At 43.3% G+C, this 27208-nt stretch overlaps 1 protein-coding gene across 1 annotated transcript; it reads right to left on the bottom strand.

Moving 5' to 3' along the window:
• Positions 1-25734, bottom strand: LOC129181075 (uncharacterized). The gene is made up of 35 exons (XM_054775754.1): positions 25512-25734; positions 21034-21120; positions 20265-20711; positions 18370-18575; positions 18034-18179; positions 17717-17798; positions 16458-16690; positions 16212-16381; positions 15787-15992; positions 15542-15693; positions 15243-15327; positions 14701-14933; positions 14480-14625; positions 14082-14284; positions 13134-13285; positions 12844-12912; positions 12450-12692; positions 12206-12375; positions 10436-10641; positions 10181-10329; positions 9965-10054; positions 9614-9844; positions 9373-9542; positions 7555-7757; positions 6569-6717; positions 6244-6391; positions 5959-6209; positions 5707-5876; positions 5394-5581; positions 4795-4934; positions 1946-2032; positions 1601-1843; positions 1344-1500; positions 1174-1249; positions 1-1092 (listed from the first exon to the last, which is right to left on the bottom strand). Exons 1-35 carry the CDS (start codon positions 25717-25719, stop codon positions 1076-1078), a joined length of 5913 nt encoding a protein of 1970 aa, XP_054631729.1. The 5' UTR covers positions 25720-25734; the 3' UTR covers positions 1-1075.
• Between the last annotated feature and the right edge of the window lie 1474 nt (positions 25735-27208).

Here is a 27208-nt window from a genome sequence, read left to right as displayed (position 1 = left end):
TCGCTTTAATTATCACTTTATTGTTGATTGAACAGGAACAACGAACACAACCATCTTTCCAAACATGCATTACAGCAGATGTGGCTGCAGCTACTTTCCATCTCAAGTCCCCCACAATACAATATCAGAGAATGCAATCAAAATCTAAATGAGTAAATGCAATCAATATCAATAACAAACCAAACTAGGGCTGCAACTAACGAGGATTTTAATCACCGATTTAATCGGTCAATAATGTTTTTCAATTAATCAATGGATTTTGAAAAACACGTTTTTAATATCCGCCTCTTTATTCAGAAATCGAATATTTGAGCTGACAGCCAAAAACCTGAAGCTAGTTGTTTCAATGAATGGAGTAATGGGATAGGCCACAGATGGACACCTCCAGTTCGTGGTCGAGTGCGCAACATAGCAGAAAAGAGGCAAAAATGGCCATTCCTGTTTTCCAAAATCAAAGCCGATATGTGAAGACCTTGTTTTGGCTAAAAGACAAAGATAATAGGTCTGCTTTCATGGATGGCCAAGGACATTCAAAGATATTCACATTTAAGAGGCTGAAATCAGAGGATATTTACATGTTTACCGTAATAATTGTCAATTGGGTATTCGCATCGATTCATTCATTGTTGCAGCTCTAAATAAAACTCAAAGTCAAATGCAGTAAAATAGTAAAACACTATCATCTACATCAGAGGTCTCCACACTTTTTCTTCTGAGATGTTCATAGTGATTTCAAGCCAAACAACTAATTTTGCTGCAACATGAAACAAATGTATGGAAACAGAATTGTGTTCATGTGCATCTTTTCGGACAGTGTGGTCATTGTTGTGATGCTTTTTTCAGCTGGCGAGCTCCCCAGCTACTGGTTGGAGACCCCTGATCTACACCTCAGTCAACAATCGCAAATTGAATACAAATGTTGATTACACACAACCAGAAATATGGTTCAACATTTCAAGAGATGTTATACATGTCAGCGTCAAAAAAAGACTGAAATCTGCCATTTCAAAAGATGTTATATGTCAAAAGTATCCAAAAAGACTGAAATCAAAAATCCCAATGCCGTGGACGTCCCTCAGAATGATTTCTCCCCTGAAAATAAAGACAGGCAATGGAAAATATTATTTCCATGTATTACAATACAACCCGATACCTTCGTAAATATACACTTACAGGTGATTGGTCCAATGGTTAGTGGCTTGATTGGAGGAGCCTCTGAGACAGAGCGTCGTACTCTCCTTGGGCAGGACTACATGTAGAATACAACAGTTTACTTCCAGCTAAGCGCTTCAACAATAATAGACACAGAGTTGTTATTCAAGACAATACAGCATGTGACTCACTGGAATGCAAGCGTTTCTCCTGCGGTCACACAAGCTGAGGCTGCAGTGAACGTAAAAATCTTGGTCGTTTTCCTCAGGGATGAACAGGGCGGAGAAACGAGCCTGGAGGGATGAGCCGCTCTCAAACTCAAACACTTGTTGGCGGTCAGTGGGACATCTAATAATATAAAGTTTATCATCAGCATTCTGCATCTTGTCTTGAGGTTTTCCCATCTTGCCCTGAAGTATTCTCCCCAACTAAGTAAGCATGGACATACTTGTTGGAGATGAAGGAGTATCTCTCAAGTCTGTCAGGGTCGGATGAGAGAGAGGCGAAGCATTCCTCCAAAACAACCACTAAGCTGGGATCTTTCTTGTCCACAGAGACCTCCACATATAATGGAGAGCCTGCTGGAAGGACCACCACACCTGCTGGATAAGGCTCCTTATAGTCTGATTCTTTGAACAGGAACATGGATGCCCTCAGTTTGACACCTGAGCCAACAAAGACACCTTCCATCCTGTGAATAAAAGACACATATACTCATAAAGCACGTTGTCTCATTATTGTGGGCGTGCATGCCGGGCAACGCTCCAACATTCTGTGTAAATGTAACACTTACACTTGCCACTGCGGTGACACCTCCAGGGCTCCAGATTGGAGTGATTGATCATCAAGGTCCTGGAGCTCAACATCCTCTTCATTGAAACTTCAAGCAAACAGAAATATTGTACAAATGTAGCGGATTTTCACCACCATAAGGTGCACTTAAAAGTCACAGGAGTGCCAAAATTAAAAGGGAATACGTGTGGAAATACAATGTACAAAGAGGATCATCCATCCATCCATTTTCTTTTCCTGTTTCTTCCTCTTTAGGGTCGCGGGGTCATGCTGGAGCCTATCCCAGCTGACTTGGGGCGACAGGCGGGGTAGACGCTGGACTGGTGTCCAGCCAATGGCAGGGCACATATAGACAAACACTCCCATTCATACCTATGGACCATTTAGAGTCTCCAAAGCTAACATGCATGTTTTTGGAATGTGGGAGGAAACCGGAGTACCCAGAAAACCCCCCCACACACGGGGAGAACATGCAAACTCCACACAGAAATGCCCAGGGGAGAATCCAACCCAGGTCTTCCCATCTCCAGACTCCAACCACTAGACCACCGTGCCGCCACAAAGAGGATCAATAATACAAAAATATATACAAATGTATGCGGAAGAATCACCCGCCCTCCTGCCAGGATGATGACTAGTCCATACGTGATTACACAATTTCTGCTTGCAGTGGCTATGTAGTTATGGAAGCTCGGGTGACCGGAAAAAATGTCACGGACAGAAAGTAGACGCAAATCCACGTTTATCAAAAGTAAACGTGAGAAATTTAAACATGGTGGACATGGACGAATTGAGAAGAGGTGTTCAACGAGAATTATGAGCAATTGCTGGGTTGGTGGAAGATGTCATGGAAAGTTTTTATAAAAAAGTCTTTAAAGGCTATATCTGCGTTGATGATTGCAGATATGGATGAAGCAGTGTGGCGCAATCTTAAGCAGGTAAATGCCTTATATTATTTAAATTTCCCTGTTTACTTTTGACCTGCCATTTCGCATTTGCATGCTTTTGCATTTGACATTACTAACTGAAAAAACACAAATGGAAAAGAGACAATACAGAAAAACAATGATAAAATGGTAAAAGAATATGACCATATTTGTATATTTTTTTATTATTGATTCTCTTTGTATTTCCACACGAATTCCCTTTTAATTTTAGTTGCTGTGTGACTTTGATGAGCGCTCTGCTCGACTCACTGGGAGCGTCTCCTGCTGATACGCTGCTTATATAGAGGAAAGGTGGACGTGACTGAGGACAGCATGCGGATGTTAAAGGGGGAAGGGTGAGCGTGACTGAGGACACTAAAGGCACGCCCCCAGTAGGTATATAGGTAGATTTTATGAAACTGAGCCATCTATCCATCAAAGCAAAAACTACCGCGGTGCAGCAACATCCAGCGGATTACAAGGAAAAGCTGGCCGTCTTCTGATCCTACTGCAGTAAAAACATTGCAGACAAACACATCCAGCCCAACCACATCACCAACATGGACGACGTGCCGCTCACTTTCCACATCCTGTTGAACCACACTAGAGACGCTGCCTAAAGAAAAGTTTCCAGTCAAAGTCATCGTTAAGACCAATCAAAAGAGCTGGAAGAAGGAGGAGAAAATGGCTGAGTGACGTGTACAGAAAGAGACGGGATGTTTTCCCAGGCGTCACCGTCCCTGCTGATCTGAGACTCCATGCACGCCCATCTCACAGCCGCTGTGAAAAACCAAGTGCAGCAAATGAACTCGGAGCTTGACATAATTCCGGGAGGCTTGACGAAGGAACCCCAACTGCTGGACATCGGTGTAAACGCGGCGTTCAAAGGGAAGTAGAGAGCCGCGTGGGAGCGATGGATGACAGATGGTGAACACAGCTTCACTAAGACTGGGAGGCAGCGCCGTGCGAGTTACGCCACAATTTGTGAATGGATTTTGGATGCTTGGACTAACGTGTCTGATGCACTGTTGTTCGAGCTTTCGCAAAAGCCGCCATCATTTCTGAGGAGCAACGAGACTACTGACAATGACGAGAGGCAACCTGGCATGTTTGATGGAGAACTTGCCCAGCTGTTAATTTGGGATACAGAAGATGAGGACTTTGATGGATTTGTGGATGAGGATTGATCAAAAATAACGCGAGTACATTGTTAAATATTTCAATAAAGTACAACCCAACTCAGTTTTGCTCCCACTGGCTTTTTAAAAACATACGATAGCATGCATGCTAGCGTATTGTAGCGTCGCTGGAAGCACTTCCTGTTCCCCAGCGTGCTTTGCTGTAGTGTTTTGGTGCAAACGCTCTTAAAGTTACATGTTTGAGCTACATAGTTGTTAGTTATTGTTCTGCACAAATAGCGGTAGTGTCTTGTCTGTTTTTGTGTTGCTGTGTGATGTTTGTAGTTGTGCACCATGACAGACTGTTTTGTTGAGTGATGACCATCCTGATTTCCAGTGGGTTTGATAAACTCAATGAGAGTTCTGTTCTTAATCCGTCCAATGAAATCAAGCACTATTGCTTCCTCACTGACTCCTGAGCGCTGCACTATGTTTAACGTGCATGCATGCATGCTACCGTATGTTTGACCATGTCTGACCATGCCTGTGCCCAATAATACGGTGCACCTTATGGTTAAATACAGAAATGGCACCCGGATCTGAGACTGCGCCTTTTAATACCGTGCGCCTTATGGTTGTGAAAATACGGTACTCAAATATATAGAAATGTGAAAAGGTGCACTTAAAACTGATAAGATGGCAGCAACCTGTGAGGCTACTCAAAATGTTTCTACTCTACTAGAATCATTCAAGATCACCTGACATTGCTAATTGTATCAATGTTTCTTCATTCATGGACTACTCACGGTCTGATGGCTGTGTTCAGTCTGGTTTGTGTGTCCAGGGGATACACGCATGAGAAAGGAATCCTCAGGGGCAGAGAGATGGCATTGTTGGCTGGATAGATGAACAGAGTGTTGGAGTAGATGACATTTGTGCCGTTGAGCTAAAAAACAGAGGAGAACATTTAATCAATGTCAAGAGATGATCAAGGACTTCAGTCCAGATGATTGTCAGACTTAGGCTATCAATATTTTCCGATTCCGTGTAGGAGATGAAGAAAAAAGATGGCAAGAATTTTGGCTATGGCAGTTTGTGGAGAACTTGCTGCCTCGTCTCTTCCAAGGTGTGTGTGGTGGACGAGGCATTTGATGTTATTCCCAATTGGTACATGGTACATGTTGAATACAGGAAGTGAACAGGAAGTACTTGCTTCTTCCAACTCCTTTTTCGGGCATGTGTCATTGTGAATTGTAAATGTGATGTATTCCAGTGTAACTTATATGCATGGACAAAATAACACATGACCCAAACAGGAGAAAGGTTGTCATCAATGTACTCAATGCAAATCTTATTGGACGTGAAATGAAATGTCTCCAGTACGTGTGTCTCTGCTTCTTTTTACCATCAGCGTGTTTCCACAGGCACCTTCCTGAGCGTCAACTTCGTACAACATGACACCATCTTGCTCCGTGGCGCGGGAACACTTGTGGTCTGCCAGGTTGCCAATGAGTGGGCTACCAGCGCGGCTTACGCCCACTCGGATTTTGTCAGAGCCACAATGAAGGTGACTTAAAGATGAATCATCCGATTCTAAACAACAAAATATGCAAATATACGACAGTCACCTTGTAGACTTTATTAGGAGGTGACCAACCTTCTCACATCACATGGGTCCACACTAAATATTTCAGTTTCTTCAACTTCTTCATTCTTACCTTGACAAACCGGAATGCAAGAGGAACTCCTGCAGTCACACAAGCTGACGATGCAGTGGAGGTAAACATCTCTGTCTTGACCCTGAAGACGGAAGAATGGGCTGGAGAAACGAGCCTGGTGGGACGAGCCGCTCTTCAACTCAGATATGCGTTGGTGGTCAGTGGGACATCTAATAAAAACAACGTTTTTCATCAGCATTCTCCATCTTGCCTCCAATTCACCCCAACTAAGCAAACTAAGCATAGACATACTTGTTGGAGATGAGGGAGTAGCGATCGAGACTGTCAGGGTCTGAGGAGTGAGAGGCGAAGCAGTCCTCCAAAACGACCACCAAGCTGGGATCTTTCTTGTCCACAGAGACCTCCACATATAATGGTGAGCCTACCGGAAGGACCACCACACCTGCTGGATAAGGCTCCTTATAGTCCGATTCCTTGAACAGGAACATGGAGGCTCCCAGTTTGGGACCTGAGACAACAAAGCCACTTTCCTTCCTGTCAGTACAAGGCACATATACTCATAAAGCACGCTGTCATTATGATGGGCCTGCTTGCAGAGCAATGCTGTAACATTCTGTGTAAATGTAACACTTGTACTTGCCAGTATGGTGAGGCCACCTTGACAGCTCCGTATTGTTGTGATGGATCATAAAGGACCTCGTGCTGACCAACTGTTCCATTGGACCTTCACAAAAAGCAAACACCTCCTTTCAGTGTCAAAATATAAATATTGTACAAACATAGAAATGCAAATGACATAACTTGTACGTGTGAGGATAAAATGTCATTCCTACTATCATTCAGAATCATCTCACATTGCTACTTGTATCAATGTCCCGTTCGTTAATACTCTACTACTCACTGCTGGCTCGGTTTGATGGCTGTGTTCAGTCTGGTGTGCGTGTCCAGGGGATACACGCATGAGAAATTTAGTGTCAGGGGAAGAAAAGAAGGTCTGCTTGCTGGATAGATGAATAAAGTGTTGGAGTAGATGACATGTGTGCTCTTGATCTGGAAATCAGATGAGAACATTTCATCAAGCACAGCCTTTGATTGATGATTTATGTGAAGAGCTGTATGGAGGACATAATGGGACACAATCACACAATGAATAAATCTTAAAATCATATATTCATCACGGATAAAGACGACTCATAAAGCCAAGTGGTTGCTTGGTGGGTAGGTGCTGGGGTGCTTTAATGGTTATAAAGTCGGGAAACAACTCAATCTCAATAAATTCCCGTCTTTACTGCTGCATGCTCAGGGTCAGTAGATCCCGCTTCCATATACTCTGCAAGGTTTAAAATATCGCTCACGAGTTGTTCTCCGACTTCCGAGCTTCAGCCCATTAGACTAGATTTGCGTTAGTTCCGCCCACGGATTTGAAGTTGCACACACACGTACTTAAAATAGCAAAATAATGACATCCTGAAATAACTACATTTTAAAATGAACTGGTATTTTCATCAATGACACATTACAGATTTATTTATTGATTTAATTCATGGCACTTTAGATTTATTGATTGAGATAATTAATTACACATGTCATAAATTCTTTAAAGGCCTTTATGGATTTAATTAATGACATTTCTTATTTAAAGACTTGACATTTATTATTTTCCAGATTTATTTATTGATTTAATTCATTGATGTAATTAATGATACATTTGATGCATTATTTAAAGATTTACAGTATTTGTTTGATTTTGTCCCTTTTGTCTTCCATGGAGATGAGCAAGGACTTTGGGATCAACAGGAGAAAGGTTCTAATGAATAATAAATGCAATTCTTATTCTTACCTTGGACATGAAATGTCCACAGTACGTGTGTGGCTGCTGCTTTTTACCTTCATTGTGTTTCCACAGGCACCTTCCTGAGCATCAACTTCGTACCACACAACACCATCTTGCTCCGTTTTCTGGGAACACTTGCGGTCTGCCAGTTTGCCAGAGAGTGGGTTATAACCAGTGCGTCTTATCCTAGCTGAGTCCATGCCCACTCGGATTTTGTCAGAGTCACAAATCAGGTGACGGAGTGAAGCATCCAATTCTAAAGGAAACATTGTGAGGGCATTATTTCAGCCAAGATATGAAAATACAGGACAGTCGCCTTCATAAATATGACATTGCTGCAGATCATTACATGGATCATACTGTAAACCAGTGCTTTTCAAGCCACCATCACCCTTCAAAGACAAGCGGCGACCCAAAGGGCAAGAATTTTTCAACCAATGTTATACAATAAATGACATTTCAATTTCAATGTAAAAGACTTTGCAAAGGTTAGGATTTGGGGTGCAATGTGCAGTGCAGGTGTTGGTAAACTCTTAAATCCAAGGCCACCGCAACAGTCTACCAAATGTTTTACAAGGCTTCATGATTCCTTCTGCTGAGGATCTGGATGGAGACGCAATTTTCATTTCCAGCAGGACCTGGCCCGTGCCCATGCCACCAGAAGCATGCCATCACAGTGCTTGACTGGCCAGCCAACTCGCTGGATCTAAACCATCCATCCATCCATTTTCTATACCGCTTCTCCTCTTTAGGGTCGCGGGGCCATGCTGGAGCCTATCCCAGCTGACATCGGGCGACAGGCGGGGTACACCCTGGATCGCAGGGCACATATAGACAAACAACCATTCACACTCACATTCATACGTATGGAGAATTTAGAGTCTCCAATGAAGCTAACATGCATGTTTTTGGAATGTGGGAGGAAACCAGAGTACCCGGAGAAAACGCCGGATCTAAACCTCATTGACAATTGATGCAATATTATCAAGAGGAAGATGAGTGGCACCAGACCCAAAACCAAAGAGATGACAGCAAGCACCAAGGAAATCTGGGCTTCCATAACTCCCAGCCGATGCCACAGGCTTCCGCCTCAATGCCATCGAGGCAGTGATTAAGGCAAAGGGATTCCCAACCAAGTATTGAAGATTTTTTCATGTACCATATTTTTATTGTTTTCATGTGATGCTTATTTCTCTGAGAGGTAAATGCTGATCTCTTCACAGTATTCTATTTTTTAAATTCCTGATTTTTGGGTTTTATGAGCTAGAAGCTCAAATGATGCAAAAATACACCTCTCCAGGGAGGTGTCTGGGAGGCATCCGGACAAGATGCCCGAGCCACCTCAACTGGCTCCCCCCCATGTGAAGGAGCAGCAGCTCTACTCTTAAGCCCCTCTCGAATATCTGAGCTCCTCACCAGCCGCCTGTGTCCGCCATCTTGTACTTTCGCAACCCGAAGCTAACGGTGAGGGTGGGGAAATAGATCGACTGCTAATTTAAGAGCTTTGCCTTCCTGCTCAGCTCCATCTTCCCCACGACGGGCGATCCACCTGTTGACCTCACGCTCCAACCTTCCCTGACTCGTGAAACAAGACCCCGAGATACTTTCCTCCCCCTGGGGCAGGACCTCATTCTCAACATTGAAGTGCAGTTTGAATTTGAAGGGCACACACCTTGCAGTGGCACAGCAAGCAAAAGGCACAGAGGTCTCTCTTGGCAAGACCATGCGACCCACTGAAAACGTCTGCGCTGCTTTACAACAGACTTTACATTTACGCAGACTTTACATGTGGTAGCACGGGTGTTCTTGTCAGGAGGTGACTAACATTCTTACACCACATGGGTTTCAGTGTCTAACTTCTTGATTCTTACCTTCACAAACCGGAATGCAAGAGGAACTCCTGCCGTCACACAGGTTGAGGCTGCAGTGGAGGTAAACATCTTGGTATTTACCCTGAAGTGGGAAGAAGAGGGTGGAGAAACGCGCCTGGAGGGATGGGCCTCTCGGAACCACAGACACTTTGTGGCGGTCAGCGGGACATCTAATAACAACACTTGTCATCAGCATTCTGCATCTTGTCTCCGTATTCACCCCAATTGAGCAAAGACATACTTGTTGTGGATAAGGGCTTCTTGCTCTAGACTGTCAGGGTCCGATGAGGCAAAGCAGTCCTCCAAAACAACCACCAAGCTGGGATCTCTCACAGAGACCTCCACATATAATGGAGAGCCCACTGGAAGGACCACCACACCTGCTGGATAAGGCTCCTTATAGTCGGATTCCGTGAACAGGAACATGGAGGCTCCCAGTTTGGGACCTGAGCCAACAAAGACACCTTCCATCCTGTAAAAGACACATGTAATCAAAATTCTTCTCTCATTATGGGCTTGCATGCAAAGCGTAGCCCACCTCATTATGCCCCATACTTATAATGAGCCTCGACAGTGTAACCCCTATACTTGCCAGCGTGGCGGCACCTCCGGAGGTCCGACTTGTTGTGATGGATCACCAAGGTCTCGGTGCTGACCAACCTCAGCACCATGTACAAAACTCCTGTTAGTTTCAAAATCAACTTATTTCAAACACACTCAAACATACAGAAATGTGAAAGACAAATGGCATAAGCTGTTCAAATACTCAGTGAAAATCATCTGACCCTTTCATTAATGGTCTACTCACGGCAGGATTGGTCTGACGGGTGCCTTCAGTCTGGTGTCCGTCTTCAGGGGATACACGCATGAAAAAGGAAACTTTAGGGACACAAAGGAAGCTTTGTTTGCTGGATAGATGAATAAAGTGTTGGAGAAGATGACGTGTGTCCCGTTGGTCTGAAAAACAGATGAGAACATTTCATCACATACAGCCTTTTATTGATGAGTGGATTTATGTGAAGAGATGAACAAGGACGGTTGTTTGCGTCTTGCTTCTTCTTACCTTCATTACATTTCCACAGGTAGCCGTCTTTGTGTCAGCTTGGTACCATGTGACACCATCTTTCTCCGTGGCCAGAGAACACTTGCTGAGTTTCAGGTTGCCATAGAATGGGTCATAACCAGCGCTTTTTATCTTAGCTGAATCCACGCCCATTTGGATTTTGTCAGAGCCACAGTTAAGGTGACTTAGGAATGGAGACCCAAATTCTAAAGAAAACATGGCAGCATTAATTCCCTTTCCTCGATGCCAAATATACAAAATACATGACAACCACCTTCACAAATATATTGCTGCAGATGATGACATTGATCAGACTGTAGACCAGGGGTCACCAACCCGTCAACCGAGAGCTACTAGCAGAAACAAACTTTTACAAACAACAAAAATGTACAAACAAATAATTGTAGCAAACGGCAAAATGAGAAAAGGCTGTTGATGCCAACAATCAATAACACGAAGCTTTGGATTTAAAGACAATTCTTTAAATGTTAATAAGCCTTTCCACAAAAAAACATATGTACAGACTACTATATTTACTCAGTGCATATGTTTGTATATATATATATATATATGTACGTATGCATAGGAACTATACTCAGTGCATATACTGTATGTGTGTATATATATATATGTACGTATGCATAGGAACTAAAGTTACTCAGTGCATATACTGTATGTGTGTATATATATGTACGTATGCATAGGAACAATATTTACTCAGTGCATATACTGTATGTGTGTATATATATGTATGTATGCATAGGAACTATATTTACTCAGTGCATATACTGTATGTGTGTATATATATGTATGTATGCATAGGAACTATATTTACTCAGTGCATATACTGTATGTGTGTATATATATGTACGTATGCATAGGAACAATATTTACTCAGTGCATATACTGTATGTGTGTATATACGTATATGTATGTATGCATAGGAAGCGTTCAATACACATGCGTACCGAATCGTGAGCCCTGTATGGAGCAAAGTTTGATATTCATTTGATCAACTTCTGATGGCGCTCTGTGCTGACAGCTCAGTGTATCTGCAATCGACTACTCTGGCTTAGGTTGCATTGTCAAGCACAGCCACTGAGCTCCGCCTCCCACATTCGTACCATGCAACCGAGAGAAGCTACATGGCGGTTAGCTCACTGAAACATGGCTCGTGCCTTTCCTGATGTTCAACATCCTCCACCATCCTTCAGAGCTGGTGTTTGGGACCACTTCGGATTTCATGTCAACTACAACCCTGATGGCAAGCGCGTCATGGACAAAAAAACCCAACATGTCACACGTGTCACACAATACTGAACTCCGTCGGTGGAAACACAACAACCATGACAACGCATTTGAATGAATCCAAACAGTCTTTTATTGTAAAGCGCTTTTCCACCTCCAAGGTGCTCAAGCACATTTACCGACTGATGCCGCAGCATCAAGAGCAACTGGGGGTTCCGTATCTTGCCCATGGATACTTGGACATGATCACGGGAGGACGGAGGATAGAACCTGCAACCTTCAGGGTGGGAGATGACCAGTCTACCACCCGAGCCCTGCCGACCCACAAAGTCTCAGGAAAGTATCGAATCATAACACAAATGTATCAAGCCAAACCGAACACCGAATTTTGTGTATCGTTGGTAGATCTTGCGCAGGTTCACGGCCGAGACCAGGGATCTTGAAGGTTGGTGACCACCGTTGTAGACTTTACATCTGGTAGCATGGCTGTAGGTGACTTATTTCAGTGTCTTTCATTCCTACCTTCACAAACCGGAATGCAAGAGGAACTCCTGCGGTCACACAGGCTGAGGCTGCAGTGGAGGTAAACATCTTGGCCTCTTCCCTGAAGAAGGAAGAACGGGGTGGAGAAACGAGCCTGGAGGGATGAGCCGCTCTCGAACACAGACATGTGTTGGCGGTCAGTGAGACATCTAACAAAAACAAAGTTTATCATCAGCATTCTGCATCTCGACTCTGTTTTCACCCCGACTAAGCATAGACATACTTGTTGGAGATGAGGGAGTATCGATCAAGACTGTCACGGTCTGGTGAGTGAGAGGTGGAGCATTCCTCCAAAACAACCACCAAGCTGGGATCTTTCTTGTCCATAGAGACCTCCACATATAATGGTGAGGCCGCTGGAAGGACCACCACACCTGCTGCATAAGGCTCCTTATAGTCTGATTCCTTGAACAGGACCATGGAGGCTCCCAGTTTGGGACCTGAGCCAACAAGGACACCTTCCATCCTGTCAATAAAAGACAAATATACTCACAAGTTCTCCTCTCATTATTATGGGCTTGCATGCAAAGCGCAGCCTATCTTATACCTCATTTATTATGAGCCTGCTTGCGGAGCAATGCAATACCATTCTGTGTCAATGTAACCCTTATACTTGCCAGTATGGTGGCACCTCCAGGGCTCCAGGTTGGCGTGATGGATCGTCATTGACCTGGTGCTGACTGGGCCTTCAAGCAAACAGAACTCTCTTAAATATTGTACAAACATACTCCAACCTTTTGAAATGTGAAAGATGGAATGACATCATTGGTTCAACTCAATGGCAATTACACGATCCAATACTGATAAGATGGCAGCAACCTGTGATGATACGTCAGGCTACTCTAAATGTTTCTACTTAACTAGAATCATTCATTCATCTCACATTGCTAATGGTATCAATACTCACGTCAGGGTCGCGTTGATGGGTACTTTCAGTCTGCTGTGTGTGTCCAGGGGATACACGCATGAGAAAGGAAAAGTCATGGGCAGAGAGGAAGGACTGTTGTTTGCTGGGTCGATGAACAACGTGTTGGAGTAGATGACATGTGTGCCGTTGGTCTGAAAAACAGATGAGAACATTTCATCACATAGAGCCTTTTATTGTGAAGAGATGAACAAGGACTTTAGTCGCAAGACTTGAAAAATGGGAGAAAGGTAAACAATTTGTTCCACCCCTTGTTCTCATCAAGACTAAATGCAAATCTTAATGTAGGACTGTTAATCGATTAAGCTATTTAATTGACATGATTGCATTTTGCGAAGCCAATGCATGCAGCATCAGCAATTACCTTCTGGACGTGGCACAACTCACGCACAACCCACCGCCACTGCGAGCAGACTCCCCGCCGCACATGTCCATCATCTCCTGGTGTAAAGTATTAACTACACCAGGCAGATTAGCAGCGTATTCAGCAATGTTTCGTCTTAGGTGCTTAAAGGCATATATCGACTATATTGTTGTGCGGAAATTACAGCAACCGTGATGCTAACTCTAGCGAGCGCTAATTCGACATACTTTGTGACAACCCGACTCTCAGCGACACAAATAACTTTGGTCTTGTCGAGAGGGCATCTGCCAGGGCTGTGAAGCTAAACTTGAAAAATACCCTTTTCTTTGCCCACTTCGCCTCAATATTTGTTCCCGCTTCTCGCTCCACATGAGCTGCCAAGCTGCCACGTTTCCTCAAACTACGGTGTGGGCCGAGGCTCCAACAGGAAGTGCGCATGTTAATAGCTAGTCACAAAGATTTGTGCCGTGAAAGTAAACTACCTTTAACGCGTTGACTTCGACAGCCATATTTGCCTTGGACGTGAAATAAAATGTCTCCAGTACGCATGTGTCTGTTCTCTTTACCTTCATTGTGTTTCCACAGGCACCTTCCTGAGCATCAACTTTGTACCACACGACACCATCTTGCTTCGTGGCCTGGGAACACTTGAGGGCTTCCAGGTGGCCACTGAGCGGGTTATGACCAGTGCTTCTTAGGCCAGCGGAATCCACGCCCACTTGGATTTTGTCAGAGCCACAATTAAGGTGAGTGAGTGAACGATCCAATTCTAAACAAAAGATTAAGGGGCAAATATGAAGATACATGACAAATATACATCCCAAATATCATTGCTGAACATCATGACATTAATCATAGAGTAGACTTTACATCTGGGAGCATGGCTGCTCTTATCAGGAGGTGACTAACATTCTTACACCACCTGCTGTAGGTCCACACTGAAGATTTCTTTCTTCATGCTTACCTTCACAATACGGAGTGCAAGAGGAACTCCTGCGGTCACACAGGCTGAGGCTGCAGTGGAGGTAAACATCTCGGTATTGCGGCCAAAAACGGAAGAAGAGGGTGGAGAAACGAGCCTGGAGGGATGAGCTGCTCTCAAAGGGACATCTGACAAAACAAAGTTTATCATCAGCATTCTGCATCGTGTCTTGGAGTATTCACCCCAACTAAGCATAGACATACTTGTTGGAGATGATGGAGTATCGATCAAGACTGTCTCGGTCTAACGAGTGAGAGGCAAAGCATTCCTCCAAAACAACCACCAAGCTGGGATCTCTCATAGAGACCTCCACATATAATGGAGAGCCCACTGGAAGGACCACCACACCTGCTGGATAAGGCTTCTTATAGTCTGATTCCTTGAACAGGACCATAGAGGCTCCCAGTTTGGGACCTGAGCCAACAAAGACACCATCCTTCCTGTAAATCAAAGACACGTTTTACACGTTAGTTTTTGAGCCCTGACAGGTTTTGAATTTTAAATTTCGGTGTTCACACTTTCTGACCTTCAGCTTAAGTTTATGTGTTGTGTTAACCTCAGGCTGGTCATGATGCATTCACTTCACCAAGTTGAATTTTAAAACTAAAGGGGACTGCTTTCCATTGTGGATGGATAATAAGCCCAGTTTTAAGGCAATTTGCTGTGTGATTGGACTAAACATGTTTTACAGTCTACTTATGTGGGCCTGCTCACGGAACATTGTGTGTAAATATAACCCTGATACTTGCCAGTGTGGTAGCACCCCCTGGGCTTTGTCTTGGTGTGATGGACCATCAGGGACCTGGTGCTGACCATCCTCTTCATCAGGCCTTCAAGCAAACAGACCTCCTCTCAGTACCAAAATCCAGTATAAATATTGTACAAACATACTCCAATATGAAACGTGAAAGTACTTAATAGTAGTTACACAATACAATACTGATGGCCATCCTGTGAGGATACAACGTCAGGCTATTTAAAATGTTTCTACTTCACTAGAATCATTCTAAATCATCTCACATTGCTAATTGTATCAATACTCACGTCAGGATCGTTCTGATGGGTGAGTTCAGTCTGGTGTGTGTGTCCAGGGGATACACGCATGAGAAAGGAAAGCCCATGAACAGAGAGACAGGACTCTTGAAGACTGGATAGATGTACAACGTGTTGGAGTAGATGACATGTGTGCCGTTGGTCTGAAAAACAGATGAGAACATTTCATCACATACAGCCTTTTATTGTGAAGAGATGATCAAGGACTTTAGTCCAGATGTGTGTCTGCTTTTTACCTTCATTTTGTTTCCACAGGTACCTTCCTCAGTGTCAACTTTGTACCACACGACACTGTATTGCTCTATGTTCCAGAAACACATGGCTTGTGCCAGGTGGCCAAGGAGTGGGTTAAAACCAGCGCGTCTTGTGCTAACTGAATCCACACCCACTCCGATTTCGTCAGAGTCACAAATAATGTCACTGAGGAATGGAGGATCCAATTCTAAAGAAAACATGATGGGGACAGCCATTTCATTTCCTGTGTGTTATATGCCACAATATGAAAATACATGTCACCTTCACAAATATCACATTGCTGTAGATCATGACATGGATCATCCTAGACTTTACATGTGCTAGCATGGGCGCTCATAGCAGGAGGTGACTAATATTGTTACACCACATGGGTCCAGACTAAAGGTTTCACTGTCTTTCATTTTACCTTCACAATCCGGAATGCAAGAGGAACTCTTGTGGTCACACAGGATGAAGCTGCAGTGGAGGTAAACATCTTGTAATTCTCTATGAAAAGCGAAGGGTAGGGTGGAGAAACGAGCCTGGTGGGATGAGCCACTCTTAAACTCAAACACTTGTTGGCGGTCAGTGGGACATCTAAGAAAAACAAAGTTTATCATCAGCATTCTGCATCGTGTCTTGGAGTATTCACCCCAACTAAGCATAGACATACTTGTTGGAGATGATGGAGTATCGATCAAGTTTGCCACGGTCTGGTGAGCGAGCGACAAAGCATTCCTCCAAAACAACCACCAAGCTGGGATCTCTCATAGAGACCTCCACATATAATGGAGAGCCCACTGGAAGGACCACCACACCTGCTGGATAAGGCTTCTTATAGTCTGATTCCTTGAACAGGACCATAGAGGCTCCCAGTTTGGGACCTGAGCCGACAAAGACACCATCCTTCCTGTAAAGCAAAGACACATAGTCTCATAAGACAAGTTCTCCTCTCATTATTATGGGCCTACATGCAAAGTGCAGCCCATCTTATTATACCTCATATTTATGTAACGGGTAGGACTCTAATTTGCGACCACTCAGTGTGTTCATGTACTTTGCCGATGCCGTGGATTAAACAAACTTAATTATTCTTCATTCATTAGTTGTCTCTGAGGCCGCACGGTGAATGTTGGCCAACACAGTAACAGTCTGGAGATGGGAAGACCTGGGTTGGATTCTCCCTTGGGCATTTCTTTGTGGAGTTTGCATGTTCTCCCCGTGTGTGGGGGGGGGTTTCTGGGTACTCCGGTTTCCTCCCACATCCCAAAAACATGCATGTTAGCTTCATTGGAGACTCTAAATGGTCCATAGGTATGAATGTGAGTGTTTGTCTATATGTGCCCTGCCATTGGCTGGACACCAGTCCAGGGTGTACCCCGCCTGTCGCCCCAAGTCAGCTGGGATAGGCTCCAGCATGCCCCCGCGACCCTAATGAGGAGAAGCGGCATAGAAAATGGATGGATGGATGGAGAGGAGAGGTACGTACAGGCCCTCCATTGGGCGATAGTGTAGGTCCACACTAGACAATTCATTTTGCATGATTGCACTTTGGATTTTCAAACTAAAGTTTATTTTAAGAGTTTGCATAGATGCTTAAAAGGATAGTTTGTATTTGTTGACATGAAGCTGTATGACATCCCAGCAGTGGAGTCAATAAAACAGTGACAGACCCTCCCCAATTGGTCCCCCACGCTAAATAATACAAGACGGAACGCCACGGCCATCTTGTTTCTGTGTTTGTTCCACAGTGGAAGAAGATGTGAGCTTCAGTGCGCAGGGAGATTTTTTTGAGGGACCGATTGGGAGACCGAGTGGCTGTTGCTGTGGGGTGGGGATGTCCTACAACTTCATGTCAAAAATCCATACTATCCCTTCAAAGGTGCCATCTGAGCAGTGCTCTAACATTCTGTGTCAATGTAACCCTTATACTTGCCAGTATGGTGGTGGCACCTCCGGGGCTCCAGATTGGAGTGATGGATCATCCTGGTGCTGATTAACCTTTCCACTGCCCCTTCAAGCAAACAGAACTCCGTCACTTTCAAAATAAAATATCAATATTGTACAAACATACCCCGGAAATGTAAAAGATACATTTAATTTGTTGAAATAAAAAGTAATTCCACAATACAATGCTGATCTAAGATGGCAGCAACCTGTGAGGATACAACGTCAGGCTATTTAAAATGTTTCTACTTCACTAGAATCATTCTAAATCATCTCACATTGCTGATTGTATCAATACTCACGGCAGGATCGTTCTGATGGGTGAGTTCAGTCTGGTGTGTGTGGCCAGGGGATACACGCATGAGAAAGGCAACTTCATGGGATGAGAGACATCTTTGCTGAGATAGATGTACAACGTGTTGGAGTAGATGACATGTGTGCTGTTGGTCTGAAAAACAGATGAGAAAGTGAGATGATGACCAAACTTTAGTCCAGATGATTCCAAAACATAGGTCTTGAAAATGAGTAGGTGTGGGACGGACAGGAGAAAGGTTGTCATCAATACTAAATGCAAATCTTCTTGTTTGCCTTGGACATGAAATGAAATGTCTCCAGCACGTGTGTCTGCTTCTTTTTACCTGCACTTTGTTTCCACAGGTACCCGTCTGAGCATCAGTTTCGTACAACACGGTACCATTTTCATCCTTTGTCTGCAAACACTTGCTGTCTTCCAGGTGGCCATGGTATGGGTTATAAACAGCGACACTTATGTCAGTGGAATTCACGCCCACCAGGATTTTGTCAGATCCACAAGTGATGTGACTGAGGAATGGAGGAGCCAATTCTAAAGAAAACATGACAGGGACATTTTTTTCATTTTCTGTGTGTAATATGCCACATATGAAAATTCATGACAGTCACCTTCACAAATATCACACTGATGTAGATCATGACATGGATCACACTGTAGACCAGGGGTCAGAATCTTTTGGCTCAGAGCCACGAAAGCCACGTTTTTTAAAAATACATTTCCATGAGAGCCATATCATATTTTTTAACACTGAATACACCTAGGCTGCACGGTGGTGTAGTGGTTAGCATGGTGGCCACACAGTCACAGTGGGTTGGATTCTCCCTTGGACATTTCTGTGTGGAGTTTGCATGCTGTCCCCGTGTGTGGGGGGGTTTTCCGGGTACTCCGGTTTCCTCCCACATCCCAAAAACATGCATGTTAGCTTCACTGGAGACTCTAAATGGTCCATAGGTATGAATGTGAGTGTTTGTCTATATGTGCCCTGCCATTGGCTGGACACCAAGTCAGTGGGATAGGCTCCAGCATGCAACCCTAATGAGGATAAGCAGCATAGAAAATGGATGGATGGATGAATACAACTAAATGCGTGCATGTTTAGCCAAGATCAACTCGTTCAGAATAGTTACTGTTTTTTATCATGTTTTTATCCTGAAGCTAATCAATCAATAAAATCCTGCAGTGTGTTGTTTTGGCCATCAGCTGGTCTGGGGGGGTTGAAGTCTTCTCATTTATGTCCACTCAGGTTTGCTCGCCAGCTCCACTGTCGTACGAGTCCTTCCGAATCTTCATTCGGTGATGTTGCCCGGGCAACAGTAAAGCCGACCACCCGGATGTGTCCAAGTGCCGCTTTACATCACCGTTTCATCGACGACATTTTAACACTGCAAAACCCCCACCGCCAAATCTGCTGTCTCCACAAAGGGGAATTCCTCTGTCCATTCGTGCTATCAAATGTACCGTGTTCCCCATCTTTTTCATTTTGCCATCTTCTCGTCAAAAGCAAAGACGTAGATGGACGATGCATCGAGTGCGTTTGTCCACTGCTGCCATACGTAAATGCCGTCGCCATATTGGAGGTGTCAAGGCTGGGGTGCAAATGATTCAAGTTAATGTACTTACTTTCATAAAGCGCCTTTCTACAAAGACCTTTACGTTCATTCCTCTTGTTTATACATTCACACACACACTAATATGCTTGGCAAACAGAAGATCAAACAGTCTTTGCTGCCTAACTGTTTCCAAGGTATATTAGTGCACGTGTCAACGTATAAACGAGAGGAATTAAGGTAAACTTCCTTGTAGAAAGGCGCTATGAATGTACAGTATGTACATTTACTTGATTCATTTACAGCGCAGCCTTGACACATCCAACATGGCAGCCATGTTGACATACTGCTCAGCGCGCGATGTAGCGTCTATCTATGCCTATGGTCAAAAGTGTTTGCGCTAGCTAGGTGGGAAGCTTACTGCTTGACCACTCAATGACCCGGTAGGCTACCGCGTTAGCCAATTATAATCGTGTTTGGCCGTCTGACCCAAACACTGTCGACAGGCAGTTTTACTCCATCTACTGATAAAAATGCATCATAAGGTTTTATATTTTCAACAGTTTAACACCAAATATTTAAACCTTGTTTTTCAACTTCATACATTTTGGTAATATTATATTTATATTAAACATTCTATTTGATTGTAAAACATTCTTTGAATGGAACATACCTGCACAGTAGACCAGAGAACAATGCCCTGGGTCGACCAGTTTGTAGACGTAGTAGTGAGAACACTTCTTCACATGGATGTTGGTCGTGTACCGGGAGCAATTACCCCACCAGGAACCAGACACTGTGCGAGCTACAATTTCATTCCATTGTGTGGGATGAGGGTCTTTCATCCAGATGGGTGCATCGCCTCCACACCTGAATGTCGCTATGCATCTCTCAGGAATACGTGCACTCTTGCCCCCCAGGAGCAGACGATACCAGCCCTTCCACTCAACATCTCGGTCACATTTTAGGCTTTTCCGATCTGAAGCAAACTGTGTGTCTCGCCAGTGGTCATCCAGGGGGGTGTAGATCTCACAAGGGTCGGCACAACGCGTCTTCCCACCACGTTCAATGCAGTCCATGCCTGGTGGGCACACGATGCCGCCACACTTGGACTGGTACGCTGGTGAAGAAAAGACATCACATCGCTGCATGCAGCTGCTAGTTTGCATTTCTTTTCATTCATTCAAATGAAGGCGTGAAAAAGACTCCATGACTCTGACATGCACTGCCTTCACTCATACTGATTTTTTTTACATTTATTATTTTGCAGATTACAAAGCTAAGTTAGTGTGGAACCTTGGTTAGCGTACGCTTGTTGTGTCAGCCAGTTTTTTGGTTTATGTTCACGTTTTACGCCAGAATGTCGCCTACATTTTTCAGGTGTCTTGGATGGATGCTAAAAAAAGCAATAATTCAAGAATGTATTGATCATAACCTGATACCTGAAATCTTTGCAGCGGTGATCAGCAGGAGGAGGAACAGGAGCACCCCTCCAGGGGTCGCCATCTTGGCGCAAACGCAGCGTTCTACTGAAAGACAAGGCGTGATCAGACACATTTTACAAGAAGCAGTCCAGGAGTTGGTGACCATGTTTCACGTAGCACACAATAACTCAGCAAACACATCAATACGCCATCAATAAACACTGCAGCACACGTGCACGTTACGGCAACTTTGACACTTTGATATGTTGGAAAGATGCTAAGACAAAAAGTGCATTTCAGCTTTGTCATACAGGTGAAAAACATCTGGGATTGGCTGGCCTCTTGGGCAAAGTCAGCTGGGGTAGGCTCCAGCATATTCTCGTAAAATTACAATGACAATTTTTTTCAATTACCGTAATATTTTGATTTTATCCTCGTAAAATGTGTTTTTTTTCCATTGCTCCTGACTTTGTTTTTAATTTTCCAACTATTTCAACTGTTATTCCAAGAACATTTTGACTGTTTTGTAAATCCAACTTTTTGCACAACTTGATTGATCATAAATTACAACTTTCTTCATTGTTTTGTTTCTCATAGTACAACCTTAAAGTTGTCTTCTCTTTAATATGTGTAATATAGAACATCTGTCATGCTTTCAGCTACTAAAATGATGTTATTTTCCTCATCTACAAGGCTGTGCTCACTGAAACTTTTCCTTGGTAGATGAACAAGGAACGTCCCCCGCTTTGGAGGAATTTCATCAACGTTCCTGGGACAAAACATGAGGTACTCTTAGCACATCAATGCTGGAAGTCAAAGTGTTAATCCAGTGTCTGACCTTGTCAGAAGGGGAAAAAGATTTCTGAAAACAGTCAAAATATTTTGGAAAAATCAGTCATTTTACATATTGAGGCAAACAAAGCCAACAACGTAAGCTAACCAGAAAAGTCATTGGATGAGAAGAACCTAAATGAGGAAAAATAATTCATTTTATGAGCGTAAAGAGGATCCATTACAGGAAAAGGCATATTTTAAAAAGTGGTCATGTTATGTTCTTGCCAAAATCCTGCAAGAAAGAAACGTACAAGTTGAAATAGTTGGAAAATGTACAAAAACCCAGCAGAATCTTCATAACATGAGTTTATTCCTGGTCAATGTACTTTTCTTGCCCTTTTCTTCTTCAGATTTTCATTTTATTCTCACAACATTTCAGCTGCTGTTTTTGTCTTGCCATTTTTCTTCTCGCAATATTATGACTTTCATTTTCCAAAAATGACAACTTTATTTTCTTGTTTGTCATGATGGCTTGTTGAAAAGATGTTATGCTTGCACGTTATTCTCTTAAAATGACAACTTTTCTGGTGAGTCCAACTTTTTTCCATCAGTCTGCAACACGAAGCGTTTCAATGTCACCTGTATGCTTGTTTGAAATGGATGGAACCATCACCGCAACCAATATTTGGACCTAACTGCTATTTTTTCCATTCTTGCTGTTGTGTTCTTATTCAGTTCTATTTTTAGAAATGCATGCACTTTGGGCAGCCCTGCTTGATGCCTGCTTCAATGTCACACAGGAGAAGAGTATTTAAAAAACCTGAAGTTCCATTTTGCCTCAAAAGAATTGACATTTTTGCGCCATGACTGCTGTAATTTACTTTTGTTAAACCTTGTAGTTAACCTGAGCTGATTCTCATGCAATTACAGCTGCTCTTTATTTGCCAACCATTTCAAATTGCTTGTACATTTTTGTCTTGTACATTTATGACTCCAGTCCCGTAACATATAACTTTTTGCCCAACCTAAATTCCAAAGACCACTTTATTTTGTTTTGTTTCTCATCATTTATAACATTTGTTCTTTCATATTTCAACCCCATGCTACTAAAATGAGATTATTTTTCCTCATCATTTTGCGTCGTTGTTCTCCTAAATTCTATTTTTAGAAAGTGCTGCACTTTGGACAGCCCTGCTTCGGAGGCATTCTATCAATGTTGCTCGGACAAACCCCAGCAAAGATGATGCATCACGTGACGCCTGCCTCAGCGTCACACAGTATTATATTTCATACCATATATGATCACATGATGGCTTATTCTCAGCATGTTGTTGTGTTTCACATACACATCATTATACTGCTATATGTTGACCAGTAGAGGGCACTGTGGGACTGCGGATGGGACCAACAGGAGAGCGCGTGAGTGAGAGAGAAGTGAAGGAGAAAGTTAGAGTTGATGATGATGCAACCGAGCCTAGTTCTAAAGAACTACTCGGCTTGTTATTCTACACCACCCACAGGACACGTGTCATGTTCTATCCACCAACAAGAAATGAACATCTAACAACAAGTGATGGGAAACGATGGCTGTCGCTCACTCGTGACTCGCACATGCGCAACAAGTGGCTGCAAGAGAACGGGCTACTTTCATCACAACAAAGTTGGACGGCAAACTGTTGATATCATCGACATCGTGACGCCCAACACCTGACCACTTTTCTTTGGAAAAAAACCAAGCTATTAAGTTACACATTGTGGACGTTTGGTTTGGTCAAGTCTGAGCAGAACGGGGGCGCGCCGCGAGTGTCCGCCTGTAGAGGGCGCCAATCTGCCACACATAGGAAATGAAGTGACCACAAATACATGAGATTCTTTCTTTACACCTCTCGGCGCCCCCAAAACACCACCACCCTGGGCAATATTGCCCATGTGGCCCGCAGTCAGAACCGCCACTGCGCACGCGCACGCACACACACACACAGCAGAGCAGCTTTCCAAACATAGAAATTGTAATATAAAGCGGCTAAGTGCAAAAAGAGAAGTAGTGCTTCATATGATGAAACAGCCAGTTCGTTCATAATCCATGTCTCTGTCAAAGCATTCTATTTAATACGCCTTCATCCCTTCGATGAAGAAACACGTGGTAAAGTGAGCTGATGGAGCATACATTTCCATGTAAGTCAATACGAAATGACCAATGTTATGAATGATGACTTACCAGTGTGTGCGCTTGTGTGTGTGCGCGTGTTGGCGCTCTTCTCTCCCGCGTCCGCTTGGAGAAATAACTGCAGTCTAAAGCGATGCAGCCTTTCTATCAAGCGTGTCATTTAAAGCCATAAAAGATAGAAAAGATAGTTTCAGCAGCATCATAGAGCCTTGAAGGTAGTGACGGCGTATCCATGATGTCACGTGCTACGTGCATAGCAACGCCAGCGTCCCAACAACGCTCATAAAGTATGGATACGAATCGACGCATGAAAAAGTCACTTCCATATCATATATTACATACATGCAAGCTTTTCTGCTGCAAACCCCCGCCCCCCCCAAAAAACACCCCCCACGTAGCGCCGACGACACAGCAACACAGAGTCAGCAGTATTCCACTACTTGTCATGTGACGTGGACACTCTGTACCTACTTGTTCCACGTATATATTTGATAAGTTGATAGACAGCACATACTGGATTCCTGTCACCTTCTTTTCCACCTTCATGATGAGGGTTGCGTGTGATTGTGTACAAATCAGGTCGTTTGGGATTCATCGACAATAAGATGAACCTTCACAGCTTCAATAAACACACCACCACCAATATTCATACTATCTTGACAATCACAATATTATTATTATTGTATTATTATTATCATATCACAATAATCAGCAGACAGGGAGCGGGGGCCACACCCCAGCAGGCCCACAGCTATCCCCTCCCCGAGGATGGAGACTCCACCCCCACACCGACTGCCAGCCCCCGCAACACAGTAGAGGGTACAGGGAGGGAGACAGAGAGAGAGAGAGAGAGAGAGAGAGAGAGGAAAACCACCCCCGCCCCTCCCAGGTAGGAGACACGCCCCCCTCACCCACAGACCCAGAGAGAGAAAGATAATAAAGACTGAATGAAAATGGAATAAAGGAAGGATTTGAAAAGAAATGAAAAGACTGTCCAACACTACAGCCTGTTTTAGTGACGTCAAGTGAATCCTTTTTGGAAGGAGTTCTCTTGGAGATGAGGAAAGTATCTATCTAGCTATTTATCTATCTTCACCTCACACTGACCATCATGTGTTCACTTCACTTGAATGTGGAAGCTACCGTTCCAAGCACTACTTCCCATTGCGGATGGGTCATATGAAGCTACCCACAACAACCTGTCAACTGAGTGGTCTTCTCATGGAGCTGGACGAAGATGTTTCATGACGGCTTCAAAGGGACATGTGCTTGTCAGTTTTCCCTCCTTTCCTCTCCCACCCAGCCCCTCGTTTATGCAATGTAGCTTGAATAAATGTGGGTGAATGAATTTGGTGTCTGTGTAGCTCAGTTGCTAACACTTCCAATCCCACTTGTTCTTTCTCCGTCTTCAAACATGAAGTGAGCCCCAAATGGCGTCAATGAGCGCAGTCTTTGATTGCTTTGTCAATATGTTGCGGTCCTATCAATAACTCCATAGCTAACAGTGACGGAAGCTGAAGAGCGCTGCTAAACAAGTAGAAAGACAGCAACTTACTTGTTTCTGCAGAGGTGTGTTTGTGCTGCTCATCCCAAGAAGAAGAAGAAGAAAGTGTGCACGGATGTCGGGTGGAGCAGAGCTGATGACTTCCTGGTGCTGACTTCACGGTCACATGCCTGCTAGCGCTCAGGTCGGTCGGCAACATTGTTGACATCTTCCCCTGCGTCCACGCTGTCTTATCTCCTACTTCAAGGCCTCCAAGCATGCTTCAAGCATAGCCCTTCTCACCTGCAGCTTGGGGGAAAGAGCGCCTTACTTCACATCACCTTGTATGTTCCACCAGAGAAATCATTTAATCATCGTTTTAAGCCCTCGCCGTACACTTTAAACATTTTTCTCAGACAGGCATTAACATTTGATCACATTTCTCTCTTGTTGAAACACCCTCAAAGAAGTTCAAACCTTGGTTTGGTTTGGTTTAAATTGATTTGAACATGCGTGCAGGTTCCAGTGGAATACATCTCATCAATCATCCTTTCACTCTTCCACATGTCCAAAAGGAGTAGGAAGAAGCAAAGCTAAGTTAATCCTACCCCGCCCGCCCCCCATCCATTCCACACCTTGTACAGTACAGATTATCCACTTCCTGTATTCCATGGAATATTAAAAGATATAATAATCAGTGTAATAATAAATAATAATAAATCAAAACAAGCATGACAGAAGAATCAGTGTGATGATCAAGACTCTCCTGCTTGTATTCAGCAAACATCACCTGCTTGTATTGTTTGTGAATGTGCTCATCTCGGTACATTGTTTGACTTCCTTGCTCACTCCCTTCCATCATTTCATTCCACACACTGAAATGCTGTGGGTTCTGGCATCGAAGTGGTTTCACTTTCATTTTCCTATTGCTCCTCTCTGAGAGATTCAAAATTCAAGATTCAAGATTGAAGAGTTGTATTGTCATGTGCATAGTAAAACAGGTGGTTCTGCTATGCAATGAAATTCTTATTCTGTTCATTCTCCCAAGAAAAGAAAGAAAACACAAGAAAGAATAAGAAGATAAGAAACATAAATACCAATAAATTAAGCAACAACAACAGAAGAGACATTAATACAAGTAAATAATACAAATACATACATAAATAAATAATATAGAGAAATACTGTATGATGTTTTGAGGTAACGAGTTAACTTTATGCGTGATTTTGGCAGTTTGAAAATGTACTAAATCAGCTAATTTGAATATCTGCTTTTAAAAGTAAAGGGTTTGTGTGTTCTCTATACTTGGCATTATGAATGACTGATCCTCACCCATCTTTTTTGCAGTACATTGAGTGAGTGAAGATTGCTTTTATAATGACTGCCCTGTATCGCCGCATAAGTACGATATGGTAGATATGGATATGCTTCTATTTTTGATATGACATTTCCAACTCATTTTTTCATCTCTTATGATCCCCGGAAATGTATTTTCTTTCTTTCAATATCTACTCAGTCTATTTCTATTTGATCGTACTTCTTCTTTCTGCTATGTCCAAATAGCATTATTTTTGTTTTATTTAACTTCTGTTTTTATCAAACCATGACTTTAATATGACCTTTTCATCCTTGACCTTTTTAATGAGTTCTTGTGTGCTTTCCCCAGAACAAAAGGCAGTGGTATCATCCGTAAATAATACCAACTTTAAGTCCTTTGTCACTTTACAAATGTCGTTGATGTACAAATTGAACAGTTTTGGTCCCAATAT

This window comes from Dunckerocampus dactyliophorus, chromosome 5, assembly GCF_027744805.1.
Source record: "Dunckerocampus dactyliophorus isolate RoL2022-P2 chromosome 5, RoL_Ddac_1.1, whole genome shotgun sequence".
In the NCBI taxonomy this organism is placed as follows: domain Eukaryota; kingdom Metazoa; phylum Chordata; class Actinopteri; order Syngnathiformes; family Syngnathidae; genus Dunckerocampus; species Dunckerocampus dactyliophorus.
The sequence above is the reverse complement of the archived record's forward strand: the minus strand, read 5'-3'. Positions and strand labels throughout refer to the sequence as shown.

Bases quoted from the DNA above. Each gene is read 5' to 3' on its own strand.
- LOC129181075 (XM_054775754.1), bottom strand. From the start codon at position 25,719: ATGCTTGGAGGCCTTGAAGTAGGAGATAAGACAGCGTGGACGCAGGGG. The intron at 16,691-17,716 runs GTATAAGGGTTA...CTTTACAGGAAG, and splicing joins TGCCACCACCATACTGGCAA to GATGGTGTCTTTGTCGGCTC. The intron at 9,845-9,964 runs GCAAGTATAGGG...TGTCTTTTACAG, and splicing joins CCGGAGGTGCCGCCACGCTG to GATGGAAGGTGTCTTTGTTG.